The 14,283-nt window shown below is 45.6% G+C and overlaps 1 protein-coding gene across 2 annotated transcripts in view; it reads right to left on the bottom strand.

The window, feature by feature from the left end:
- Positions 1–836: 836 nt before the first annotated feature.
- The window catches only part of ANXA5 (annexin A5), a 393,243-nt gene continuing 379,796 nt past the window's right edge, over positions 837–14,283 (bottom strand). For both annotated transcript variants that reach the window (XM_069631165.1, XM_069631166.1), the window contains exon 13: positions 837–1,505. In XM_069631165.1, the coding sequence (XP_069487266.1) occupies positions 1,443–1,505 (63 nt within the window). In that variant the 3' untranslated portion in view covers positions 837–1,442. The remainder of the gene's footprint in view (positions 1,506–14,283) is intronic.

Here is a 14,283-nt window from a genome sequence, read left to right as displayed (position 1 = left end):
ACTAATCCTCATTAGGGTCATCAGTGCAAGTAGGTACAAATAACATGATTGGATAGCAGGATTAGAATATAGGTACTTCCAGAAGAGGAATTTAGAGTAGAGTCTCTTTTCCGATCACATCTCCACTAGGCGGTCAGTCTAAAACACCATCCCCATGTGCCTCCGCTGATTCCTCCTTTGGCTATATGGGCATCATTTGCATTGCTGAATTAATTTTTTTTATAGCATTCACCTTTGTCAAATGCAGCATTGTTGGGTCTTCGACTGAATGCCTGGCGTAAATGCTAATTTTATTCCTTATACCACCTATTGCTCGTCAATTATTAAAACATGCTATAGTCTATCCTTGCCTTTTTATTCTCTAGCTCAAAAGGTAAATGCCTCAGAAGTTGAAGTCAATGGACAGAGTGGGGTATTCCATGCCATCTTTCAAGAGAAAATTGACAAAATGCACCTAAAGGCGGCCCCCAGATCCATAGAAAGTGAAATTCTGCAGGGCCTTTATATTCGTCAGCCAAGCATTTGGCTGCAGGCCAGGTTTACTGCAGGTGTGGTGTTGTACAAGCCCACGCCTTTGCACAAGGGCTTGGACTATAACCCAGGTCACTGCAAAATGGTTTCAACAGAATAGTGAATTTCCTGGTGAGCTTTGCTGCTTTTTCAAAGTAGACTCAAGACTTCCAATTATTTTAATGTGCAACACGCACATGGTATGCAAGTACCTTTTTTATATCACACTTCTGTCGTGGTCCTTTGGCACTCAGTAAGCAAGATAGAAAATTAGCATTGGAACTGTGGCACTTCCATGCAGCTTAGTTCAATAAATACAATCAAAATAGTTTTTGTGAAAACATTTATTTTTAGATCTACTTCAAAGGTTTGCATTGGAATGTTTAGTAGGCTCATTTGGTAGCATCTCCAGAAAATAAATACTTCAGTGGGTGCACAATATATCAAATCACAAACAAAAGGGGCACACATAGGTATTGGAATGCAAGCCCCTGCGCAAGGATTCAAATCTTTTATTTCAACATTGCATTGTTTTTTCCACAACAAACATTTAAAAGTCTGCAGGCCCGGATTCAGCTAAATTGGAGGTCGAGAAACTTAACGGAGAACCATCTTCTCCAAAGGGCACAGATCTTGGATGGATTGGCTCTCATTGTCCAAATGGATGAAACAGGACTGGGGCACACAAGACTGCTAATCACTGCGAATTTGGAGCACATTGACAACCTCACTTCATCCAGAAGTGTCAGTGTCAACAAAGATTCCTTTCCAAGAGAAACTCTAAATTCAAGCAGATAATCTTCTAAATAGGATAAAAGTGGTCAAAAAGCGCTATACAACTTGCATGCATTAGCGGTAGTAAAGCTTTTGCGTACTGAAGAGACATTCTAGAGGGCAGTGCAGAGCATTTATTCTTCATGTTTCTAGGCGCTTTAATCATCTTCGCCACCGCAGAGGAGGAGGAGGGCAAGTCGGTAGTCGCCAGAGGTATCGTTCTGTAGACAAAAGAAAACGGGTTAGAAAGTATCAAGGAAGAGGTCCCTCTTACATGAAAAACTATGTGCAAGAGTGAGCAATTCCCTCCTTCAGGCGAAGTCTAGAGCGAAGGATGGGAGTTGTAAAAAAGTTATCTGCTTTGTAAATATAATATATGAAGTTTGAGTTACTTAGCAACAAGACATTTCTCTGAGACAGTTTACAGACAAATAAAATCAAGGTCTTGGGAAGAAATGCATACAAGTGGGAAGGACATCAATGCCTAAACCAGGGTGCACTGAAAACAGATACTGCTTGGTACGCAACAGTCGTGACATACAGAGCATGGGCAAAATGACAGAAACAGAGACCTTCATGCTAGATGGAGGCATCAGCATCCTAACACGCTCACTAATGTTATTTAACTACTAGAGTTTAGTTCAAGTCCATGAGCCCCCCGCCCAAAAGTCGATAGTTTGGTGGTCCATGTGACCAACTTTTTCCATCAACATTCCTCTTGATACTGGCAAAGCCCATCACCAGTGTTGGGGAGAATTTTCATTTCTATGCCAATTCCCTTTAACCTTATAGACCCCCACCTCTTTTGCTGGGCTCAGGGTTTTTCAGTTTTAACTAATGAGTGAGTGGGACTTTTTTCTCACTCACTCGTGTGTTTTTCCGACTAGGATTTTTGTCTTTCTTGCCGTTTTATGGAGTCTGGTAAACTTCATAGGCATCTGCTTTTCGCATTTGGACAGCACCTTTTGTGCAGTGCCACTGAGAAGTCCCTTTGACTTCTCTTAATGTTTAACTACATGTTCTTGGGTGAACTACTGTTCCCGTTCTTGGGTGAACTACTGTTCCCAAGAATAATAAGATGACCCCGGTCTTACTTCGCTTTTCTTTTCTGGGTCGAACATACACCACCCTATGTGGAGTGCTGGGGGTGAGGGGGGTTACATAGTAACTCCTTCAACCCATTCCTCATGCAACATTTGTTTCACTAACTTGCTTGAATGGCTGGTGGCAGTGGTTTCTTTTTTTACTACCTTGTGCCATGTATCTGCAGGCTGATTCCTCCGCTCCAGTACAGCACCCAAGGGAGACCATTTACCCAAAATGGCCCCATTTCTTGTCAGTTTGTTTCTTCTGGGCTTTTACTCTGAATCAAGCTCGAGTCCTTTGTGCGTTTTGCCTTTGGCGGGCTTCAGCCCTCAATCCCACCCAGGCTCCAGTGTGTCTGGAAAGGCAGAAAGTGAGGGAGCGTCTCAAAACGTCCCTGTCCTTTGTCTCTAGGTGTGCCTGAGTGAAACCAGTTCCGATTGGCCAGCTCGCTGTACTGGAGGACAGCCACTCTGCTGGGTGATTGACAGGCTAGGGCTGTGAATGAATGGGAACTTGCTTAAAAGGCAAGGTCTTTGGGACTAGAGGCAAAGTCTACCACTGGAGGACAACATCCGATGAAGACGCGAAGAGACGCCAGCATCACTATCCAGGACCGTGAAGTGCCCGGTGTAGCGCCTCAGGTGTGCTGACCGCGTTTTCGTTTCGACTGGTAAAACCCGTACGGGACGACTTCCTCCCTTAGACTGGTGGGACCAACTAGCCCCAAGACACTATTTTGGCACAACTCCCGACTTGCTGTGACTTTCCAAGGCTGCAGAATCCCAATACCCGACACCCATGACCATCTGTGAGTGCATGGTCTTCCGAAGTTCGAATCTGGCTAAAACTTTGTGGCCATCCAGAGGACCCTACAGAAGGAGCAAATCGTCATCCAGAGTCCCATCAACAGAGTCCAGGACCGAGGGATCAAGGAGCTTCTAACCGGAGCTGGCTGTTCTTTGGCATGGAGAAAGATGCAAAAACTGCAGAGCTGCTGAATCTAGGATAATCCATTGCTGCAGAGTCCCTCTCTCGAGTGGTGCTGCAGGAGCCCACCAGACATCCTCCCTTTCGTCACCACAACCAAGGACCAAGGAACAAAGGTCTGCTGCACTGCAACCAGAATGCATCCAGCGTGAACAAATTCTTCAGTTCACAGGCACTGTGGGGCTTCGGTGCACATCAACCTTTGGCCCTTTTTGGTGCTTCCTACCTTGGGGAGCGCCATTTTACCCTATCCTGAGTTGACATCAACTCATTTGCACTGGCCCTTACGTTTGTGCCTCTTCAAGGGGACTCCTCTCGAGTTGCTCTGATTTTCTATTTGAACACTGACTATTTAAAGACATTTTCTAAGAAGAAAGCATCAGAACGTTGAACTGGCCCATACACTTTGGCCGTCTTGGCTCCCTACATGCCACCTTCTGAACCTATTGGCTTTGGCAGTGCTTGTTCCCTTACAGGTTTTATTTGTTTAACACTTATTGCTGGGATAAAGACTGCCTGCATCCCTTTGGGAGAATCTGAGAACCTGTTTTGATAGAATACCAATATTTGTTCTGATCTAACCCTAACCTTTCCATCCCTTATAACTAATTACTGCAAAGGTGATATCATTTGAGATAAGTAATAAAACTTAATTGTGTCACACTAACATTTGAAAGAATGAATCACCCGCTTTATTGTTCACTTTTTAATTGAATCCTAATTTGGGATCAATGCTACTACTAGTTACTGCTTTTTGAAGAAGGTTTTAAATATCGGTGTATATATAAATACATATTTATTATATAACTTTAAGTGTGTAAATGTTTACTTGTATAGCTGTATTTACTGATCTCATTGTACAGCTCAACAGCTCACATTACCCCCTTAAGATAGCCTGGCTGCTCAGTCACAATACCAACCTGTGCAGTACAGGCCTATATTAAAAGGTGGGTTACCCAATACCAAGAGATAAGTCTTGTGTAGTCCCACACCAGTTGGATTGCACTAATTCTTACCCAACACCCAGGATGCATGGAATGTTCGAACACAGCATTAAGGTAGTCCAAATCTCGATTCAAGTTGGTCATCTTTTCTATCCATCCCTCCTTTCTTATTAGTTCCAAACACCAGTGAAGCATTCACACAAAAAGCCTAGCTGCCCCCCAACTTGGCTCAGGTTCAATAATTCTAGCATTTGGTGGGGACTGAAGGGGCACAGATGAGCTTTTTTCGAGTCTGCAATGCTGCCCTAAATGGCAGCACGTCAATTCCGGAAAGAATAACCATAATAATGAGCAATAAGGCACAAACTGAAAAAAAAAAAAACACAGCCAGTCTCCAAGTCTAAAAAATGATTGTAAAGTTTGGTTTTGAACGAATCACAAATCACTGCATTGCCTGGGGCAATCCTCAAGGCAATTGTTTTAGGATGCCATGCCATTACAACACGTGAAAAATCACATGCAAATCAAGACAGACCCCATTCCAAAAGTGGCAGCACATTCAGAAATGCCCAGTCACATCACTTTAGCACAAGACCACAAGAAAACCCGAACAGGTTTCGGCCTCATCTGACATAACAAGCGATGTGTAGCAAGGTTATTTATTAGCAGGCTTCAACCCAGATCTTCCCACTTCTGCATTAGCATGACAGTCTGAAAAGTAATGGCAAAGCTATTTATTCAACCTTCAGTTTAGCAAATGTCACCCCAAGTGGACTAGGTATTTATTCCCAGTCAGGAGTCCCAGCTTGGTGGGCCTAAAGGCCCCACCCAGCACCTCATTGTAGATGAGCAAAAAAGCAAAAACATTTGAGTCGCTTGAAATCTTGTGCAGAAGGTATGTGTCTAGCAGTTTAGACTAGACTGTCCCTTTCGGGTAGGTGCAAGACTTTTGCATATCGTCTTTCCCCATCTGACCTGGCAGGCTAAAAAAATGATGGCCTTTGAGGGTATCCATAGCAAAACCAGCGGTCAGGATTAAATCAAAACCTTCCAGCCAACAACTTTCAGTTTTGCAAACGTATTAAAGACTAGGCCAATTTTCAGTTCCTTAACAAGGAAGAATAAAAAATTATTTAACACACTAGCCTACATGGGCCAATTCAGAGATTTAACTAGTGCCATTCTCTACTCATACAATACTGCCTTCAAGCACGAGACACCTCGTACTACTAAAATCAGGAGTTCTCTTAGTAACTTTGCCTCTATATTCTATGGACCCCCAAACTTTGTTTTTACACCATCTCCTGACTTTTGACAGTGAAGTGAAGCCTTCAGCTTCACTCCACTGGCCTTTTGCACACTTTTTATGGGGAAACCGACTAGTCCTTCAGACTCAGTACTGGGAAACTAGGTTTCCTTTTGTTTGGGAAATTATCTATTTTGGGTAACTTGGTCATGATTCACAATGCATCTTACAATGCAGTGCAATAGGGATAGTTGTGTATCATCCTAAACTACACTCAGATGATTTTTTGGTTACTTTTAAATGTGCCTGAAGACAAGCTGGTGGCAGCAGTTACTTTTGCAATATTTTTACTGCATTTTATTTTGGGTTTACTGTGTTTGGCTACTAACTGTGGCCAGTGTCCTAACATGGCCGTGCCAAAAGGTTTTTTGCATGTTCTTTGGCCATTTTGTCTTTCACCCTTCTTCCTGCTTTCTCAGGTCAGGAAAATCCTTTTATGTTTATGCATTTGCCTGGGAAAGTAGCGTGTTTCACGGGCTAGTGCAGGCCATGTGAGTTGCAAACTAGGAAGTGGGCTGGGACTGGCTGGTCCCAATCCACAAACTCGTTTCTGTAAGCCTGGAGTGGTGAATGCATGAGTTTCATCAACAGTGGTCCCTGTGTGAGGGGCAGATCTTCCATTGGTTGGACTGAGTTCCTGTGCTCACCTGAGTTTTTGAATGAAAGGAGTCCTGCAGCAATTCCCCAGAGATCTTAAGAGGCATCAAGTATCCCACATAGCCATGAAGACTTCAGAAGATCCTGAGAAGGCTTGGCGACCAGGTTTTGATGGAGTCCTGGTGGAGCCCTGTCTGACTGATCTTCGAAGACCCTTGTAGGTTTTTCGACCCGGTGGAGTGGTGGGAACAAACATTTGATGTCTTCTTGGTGCCCTGCCATTTGGAGTCTTTGGAAGCATTCCAGGGGCATCCAGGCAACTGACCAACTCCAATTTGGGCTACTGGGGTAGAAGTGCCGCCGTTCTGCATTTTGACTCGGAAATTCAGGGGTCTTAAGCTTGTCCTGCAAATAGCCTTTCTGCAGAATATCAGTGTCCTAACATCCAACGGTCCAGAGATAGGAAGGGTTCCTTCAACTGTATCATCTGACTCCTGCTGTCATTCATCGGTAACCAGCGCTGAAACCAGCTTTCCTGCATCTAGTTGAGGATCCTGAAGAGTCCTGCACCAGTACCTACTGCATTGTTCCACGGGAAGAGGTTGCACACAGCTCCTGGACACGACCGGAACTCTTATTGCACCCACAGCTCCTGGGCTTCGACTGGAACAAATGGCACAAAACCTACCTCAGGTGACCCTTCAATGACAAACAAAGTCTGAGTAATAATTGGCGTACGGGGTGTAAGTCACAATGGTACTTACCTGCACCCCCATCTCCACCCTTTAAAAGCTTGTAAACTTACTTTTTGTAACTTTTGGCTTTGGCAATAATGGATACCAAAAGCCCTCCTTAAATTAGAGAAAGATGATACACACCAGTGAACTTCTGGTACCAGCTTCACATCCAAAGGCCCGCCCCCAACTTTTCCCCACTCCCTAACACCATTTGGAAACTTAGCTAACTTTTGGGCACAAGGGCTCATACAACTTAGGGTTGGACTTTTCAAGTTAAGGTTGTTATTCATGTGGACTGTTAGTGTATTAAATAAATACTTCCCTTCCATGGGGACAGGGGGGGTTGTTAGGCAAAGTTTGTGTGCAGTACCCTTTGGGACCACTACACACAACTATGACTACAGGTATAAGCAAAACCAACCTTTAGTATATGTCTGTACTACACAGTGTTGTGGTAGCGTTGCTGAGTAACCATGCTTATCTCAAGAGGGAATGTGAGCTGTAAGGATGTTACACAGAGGTCAATTATAAGTATTCAAATAGACGTATACTCAAGGATTCTTGGTAAAACAATTTATTTCACATTCAGTTATAAAACATTCACTAGGAGGCAATCTATATCACACAAAAATATACTTCAGTACTTCACAATATCATTTAAACTACTTTGAAGGAGGAGCAAAAAGGCATAAGTTAATAAAACGGCTATTACAGTTACACTTAAACAGTGCAAATAGTTTGAGTTCCCCAGAGGAGTTGATTCAATGCAATAGGTTAGGCCAAAGTCAATGGGCTAAAGTCTTGTATAGGATAAAGCAGTTTGAGTTTAAACGGAAAGTCTTTGCCAAAGTTTTTAGAAGTAGTTCATAAAACAAAGATTCATATGTTGGGTCACAAGCTGACTAGGCCTGCCAGTTGCCAAAGTTTCAAGCACTTTCTCAGTGAGAGGTAAATTCTCTGTCGGGTTTTCACAGTACCTTACAATGAAGAAAAAAGATGCAGCTGAAGAAGTCTGTTCCTGGTAGTTCCTGCAGATCTCCCTGTCCTGAGCCTCAGTCGTGGGAACAAGAGGGAGGACATCGGGGGGACTCCTGCGCTGCACTGGGACTGGTCAAAAAGCTGGCAAAGGCAAATCTATTCCGATTAGCTGCAGTCAAGCACACAAACTGGTGTCCTTCTCCCTGGCTATTCGGTTTCCTGCAGTACTCTGAGGATAATACAACTAGCTCCGAGAATGCTATCCAGGTGGCTTACAAGTTGATTGGTCACACCAACTCAAAGGGAGAAGTCGTTCTTGAAGGGCTCCTCTGTCGAGATGAACTTGGCGATTCGGACCTGCAGCAGGGCTTCACCGGCCAAACCAACGGTCCAGGAGTTGCAGCAGCCGTCCTTTTCCAGCTGGTCTTCGGTTCTTTTGTTCCAGTGGTCGACTCACCTTTTATCCAGTTTCCTCCCATTTGTTCCAGTATAGCTGTTACTCACTAGGGTGGCTGTCCTTGCCGGACAGTCAGCCAGTCAATCACGCCAGAGTGTATTTGGGTCTCCTAGGAGACTTAGCACTGGGAGTTTCGGGCACCTCCCTCACTTCCTGCCCACCCAGACACTCAGACGCCATGGGCGGACTTCAGTCCTGAAGCCTGCCAAAGGCTCATGAACAAAGGGACCAAACCTGGTTTGGCATGCAGAGTTAAACACCAGAAGGACCTTTCCACAAAGAAACGGCGAAAAAAAAAGGGACCGGAGTCTGTTTTTAGAGGGGTCGTGGGCGCCACATTGAAAAACATGGCCGCCCGATTTTTAGCTACCGGTGTTTGCGGCCAGGAAAAATCATGGTAGTTTGTTATAAAGCCACTGCCACCAGCCATTTCAAAAGGAAAGGGTAGCTTCTGACAGCTACAAGAGTGTTTAGCCATAGGGGATACTAAGTAACCCCTCCAGCCCTCTATAGGAAAATAGTTTGTGCTGGGTCTACGAATTTAAAAAGACTAGTAAAGTCAATTTAACTTTACATTCTCTGGGGAACAGTAGTTCATCCCAGAGAAGTGTCCAAGGGACACCCCTGTGCCACTGCACTGAAGGTTCTGTGTGACAACAATAAAAAGATGCCTTATGGGGTTATCTAAAACTCCATAACCAAAGAACACAAGAGTACAACACACATCAAAACACCTGCGAAAGGGGGAAAAAGGCTCACACTCCAGGGGAAAAAAACAAGTCCTCAAAATCTAGCAAAGTTGCTGGGGGTCTCTAAGGTGAAGGGAAATTAGCACATTTCCGAGAATTCTCCCTAACATCACCCATTCTATTTTTGAACAATTCCCAATAGACCCATGATTGACAAGTACGTTGAGAGGTATCCCCTCAGCCAGCCATACCAAACAAGGAACCTACAGATCTGTCCATGTGTGGATGAATAGCCACAAGCTATGATTAGAGACACCTATATGGACGGCTTCGACTAAACCCCAAGAAGCCATGTTGCTGACGTCGTTCGAGATACCGCGACATATCTTCGTTAGACATGAAGCACACATGCTATCCGCACTCTGGACACAAACACGCACTCGAATACATGAACACGAGTGGACAGATCTATAGTTGGCAGACCGATACTTAAACACACTGTCATTGCTTTTATTATTTTTGCCATTAGCCAAATGCAGGAATGCAGAAACCGCAAGACGCAAGAGATCCTGAGCAAAGCTTGCAGATACTTCCACACAAATAACCCTATGGAACTGCAGGAGCACCTATGGGACCCCAACAGCCAAGTGTGACTAACCTATGGAAATGTAGCCTAGAATGGAAACTGTAGAAACTGTATTATAAGGTTTAGGAAAATGACAGCAGACCTATGAGCAAGAGACGAGCTGAGCGGAGCGGATTCAGGCTGGACAAAAGAGCAAGGCATGTGAGACAGGACCTGCAGCCAAGGTCAAGAGAAACAGATAACATTCCAATCCCCAGACAACAAAGGGACCAGCTGCAGAAAATACAAATAAATCCTCATAATTCAGACCTGCACAGATCAAATTCGTGGTTTCTGCACACAACGTGGCCGAAGCAGACAATGGTCAGCGATGGAAAAGGAGAGCTGATCCCAGGCAGCCTGACATGGACTGGAATAAGTATGCACCAATATGTAACACGTTTTGCGCCGGACAGGAGAGCACTCTCATAAGCAAAGGTGGTACACACAAGTTACAATACAGACAATCATTCTCATCACCTTCAAGAGGTACATAGTGAGCCAAGAACCTTTGTGGATCCCAGGCCTGGGGACGTCAGCTCTAGCCAATCACAGTTTAGTACCCTAGGGGTGGGTAGCAACAGGCAAGAACCAATGGTAAGTCAACAACACTGCAACAATGTTATAGTTAGTGACTTGGAGGTGAAACAGGCAGCCACCCGACATGCGAGTGCCAATAGAACAACATCTATATTGTACTATACAGGTAATAGAATACTCAATACCCAATCACTTGACCAGATAGGTTTTCCGGAGAGGGGCCCGAAGTGCTGACATCATTTGGAAGTAAAACTGGCCTGCAAATCGAGGAAGAGTGAGATTTGCATGAATATTTCCTGTGCTGATTCCAGTTGGTTTTGTCTGTAATAAACCGCATTTTGAACTTGCCGTTGACAGAGTCCTCTGTGTATCCTGGGGGAGGGTGTTGGGCCCTCCAAGTCAGCGGATTTCCAGTGTCCCTCTGGCATACCTGGGGGTCTGTGCCCTACAGGACGCATTGGGGCCCCTGACCGCAATCACTTTCTCCCGAGACTTAACATTGACCACTCTCCATGCTACTGTGATTGGTTTGGCTACAGCTCCCAGTTTTCCCTGTTCACTACAACTAGGGTGTCCTAAACATCTGTCCACCAGACCAGAGTTTAGAAATCCAGTCTAACGGCACCACATCATTTGTGCTACTCATACGCTAGACATGGGCAACCCAATAGGCTTCCTCAATACCCGAGCTACCCTGCACATCCGGCTCCAAGCATTAACAGCTTCATAATGCTTGGGCTCTCCATCACTCCTGTGCCAAGAAGGGTTGCGGGCTGATGCAGTCTGGGGCTTTGCCACTGGCCACACATATGCAATGTATCACAGTGCAGCATGCTTCAGACCAGCCACACCCAATAATATTTGTTATTCTGCTCATAACCCATCTCCACCTAGCCATGGGACAGACAGCATTTAGAAGGTTGGGGAGGGAAGACCATGTTTCAAACATCAAAATTATAGCAATGGTTACAAATAATGTAGATAAGTATTAGACTTCCCACTAAGGTCAGAGAAATTGTTTTGAATGTACTGGTTGTGCCAGACCAGCACCAGGATGTCAGCTAGACTAGCATTTAGGGGACTATCCTTTATGGACGCAGTATAGAAGAACAGAATCAGAAAATCCTCTAGATGCAGAAGCGTTCCTGTGAGCGGACCATTGCCCCCTGCCACTGCAGTGGGTGGAAACCATCAATTACGTCCGTAGGGTTCTCGTGGCACCCAGAAGCCCCACAGTTCCCACATGTAGCTTGAATGGTTCAGGGAAATATTTGAAACCTGGTAAAGGAGCAGAAAGAGAAACAGATATAGCCACATCTTGCTCCCAATAGAAAAGTGACGGGAAACTGAAGAAAAGGGGGATTTGGGTGGGTTAGGTTTTTTTTGCCAAAGTCGTGTTTGAGAGCAGACTTGCTCTCGTTGGATGAACAGGGGGACAGACCTTAGTTTTAGCCTTAACTACCCAAAGGTTTGGGGGCAATGACTTAGCAGCCGGGCTTAGTCTAGGAGAGACGAGGGCTTGTAATGAGGCATACAGTACTCTGAGCATACACTTAGTGCAAGGAAACACAAGAAGTTTTATAAAATATAAGCATGTATTTTACATACACTTAAAATTATCACTTAAGTAAGGCAAGTACTATCACAGCATATTAAACACAAAATAGTTACAATATCCAAAGGATATAAAACACTTTAGAACAGCAGTCAGGTAACACAAAGTAACAGAAACCTCTGAAACATGTATGCAAACTTTAGACCAACTTTAGGTAACCCCTGCTAAACTAATATTAAGAAGTCCAACCCTATTTTAGGTGAGTCATTGAGTCAAGAGTGTGAGGAAGGAAAGGCAGGTAAGCAGTAGACAAGGTTTATGAAGAGTTCTTAAAGTTTACAGGTATCAGTAGATACAATGGATTGTCCACCCCAATACAGCTCAATGTAGGCCTGGGAGGACATGCAAGTAACAGTTTAACTGCAACCCTCTGAAGCACAAGAACAACAAAGCAGTCCTTGGATAAGTATTAGGGGCTGAACATTACCTTCTGAACAAAGAAGCTGTTGCAGCAGGATGGTCCTCCAGGAGAGACTACAGCAGACCCTGGTTCAGGATTCTTGGCATTGCTGACTGAAGAAAATAACTGGCGGTTTCACTCGAATAGTTGGATGCCCAGCACAGGCTCTACGCAGTACTGGCTCATTGGTGCCCTTTTCAGGGCTCGGTTGAAGGATGGTTGTTGTGCAGTAGACTTTGTTCCAGTTCTCGATTCTCGTCTCGCTGATGACTTTCAGGAGCGGGAAACAGGAAGATGCCTGCAAACGTTTCAGATGAAACCGTGCTTTGGAAGATGTTGCCCCACAAAATGGGACAGGACCCCAGGCATTGGTGAATTGCTGATGGTAGTGGTTACAGCTCTTCCAGCTAGGGCACCAAATGCTGTTTGTCTTGGGACTAGTTAGGCCCACCAGTCCAAAGGAGGAAGTGGTCCTCTTCGGGGCGAAGCGAAGGTCGGGACTGCAGCGGGTACTCTGTATGCTGTGACGGTCGTTGGCAGTGTGCGCGGATGTCCTTCAGATCTTCAGTTCCCGTGGTCAACAGCTTCTGCTCCAGGACCCTCGCCTTTTATGCAGGAAAAAGGTTGGAGCCCACCAATCACCAGACATGCACTTGTAACGCTCACCTGGTTCCCACGGAGGCGCGGCGTCGAAGGCGCAGAACTCTGAAGATGGACAGGAAGGGCCCCTCTATTCTGGCTTCCCTGGCTCGTTGGATACCCTCCTGTGCGTGAAAAGGGAGTATTACCAACTGTGGAACAATGCTCAAGCCTCCCACTCCCTTCCAACCCTCCACGATACCTCCTCCACGATTCCCCGTGAAGCCTCACCTTAGGGTTTGGAAGGATGAGCTCTCCATCTTGCTTCTGATGCAGGGGCGCGTTGAAACCCAGTTACTTCACTGGATTGAGGATTGATGGGAGTTCAGGTAAACTTGACTGTTCAGGTAAGGCGCTGTAAAAGTTCTGTTCAAAAGTTCAAGCTTAATAATAATGTTCATTGTCTAATTGCAGCACGCGCTAATGCTTATGTCTTTTTCCCCTTAGGGGCCGGGGTTCGGAGTGCCGGAGATATGGCGCCGACCCGAAGTGAAACAGTTCTGGATGAGCGCTCAGGTAATGTCTTTGCATTCGCTCATTCAATGTCTTTGTCTTTTTTCCCATAGGAGCGGGGTCCGGAGATGCCAGGAAGCGGCAGGACCCGAAATGCAGTGGGAATAATCCAACAGGTAAGACTTAAAAGGAAACTGAGCTTTCCTTATTCCTTTTCTCCCTCTCACCTTTGTTCTTGTCTTTTTTCCTCTAGGCGCCGGGGCTTAGCTGAATCCGGAAGATCGCTGCTGAAGATGGAAGCGCCTTGCAAAGGTGAGTAAAATGCAGCGCTGCAGCGATCGAAACGAAATGCCTTTAAAATGAGGTCTTCCTTTTCAGGGCCGTTGGAGAAATGACTCTGGGATGCAGATTTAGCAGGTAAGGGCTTTTCTTCTCCTATTCTCTTCCTTTCTCCCCTTGCAGGTTTTCCAGGGTGCTGGCAGGCGTGGCTGAAGTCAGGATGCAGGAGCTGACATGGTGAGCGTCCAGCTGCTAGGTGCAGAACAACGCGAAGCATGTGTGGCTGTTCGGGTGGGGTTTAAATAGCCTTGGAAGAAGTTCCTGGTATGTATCCTTCCACCAATCAGGTATGTATCCTTCCCCGACCACACCCGGGTGGTGAAGTAGTCCTACAGGTTAAGTAGTCCCATTCAGGCCTCAAAAGGGCCTGGATGAAGCAGCAAGGTCTGCATCAGGTAAGTGTGCACCCAAGCACTTAAACACATATCCTCTATGAGCCTGGCGCCTAAGGCGCCAGGACTGGGGTCTGCTATGAGCCTGGCGCCTAAGGCGCCAGGACTGAGTCCAAAGGGCCCCGACTTGGGCCCGCTGAGACTTCCCTGGGGAAAATGATGTCTGCCTCTGGGGTTGCTGGGCCCGGCCTGGCTCCTTAGAGGTAGGCATCATG

The sequence above is a fragment of the Ambystoma mexicanum genome, chromosome 6q (assembly GCF_040938575.1).
Source record: "Ambystoma mexicanum isolate Mex_15411 chromosome 6q, UKY_AmexF1_1, whole genome shotgun sequence".
In the NCBI taxonomy this organism is placed as follows: Eukaryota; Metazoa; Chordata; class Amphibia; order Caudata; family Ambystomatidae; genus Ambystoma; species Ambystoma mexicanum.
The sequence above is the reverse complement of the archived record's forward strand: the minus strand, read 5'-3'. Positions and strand labels throughout refer to the sequence as shown.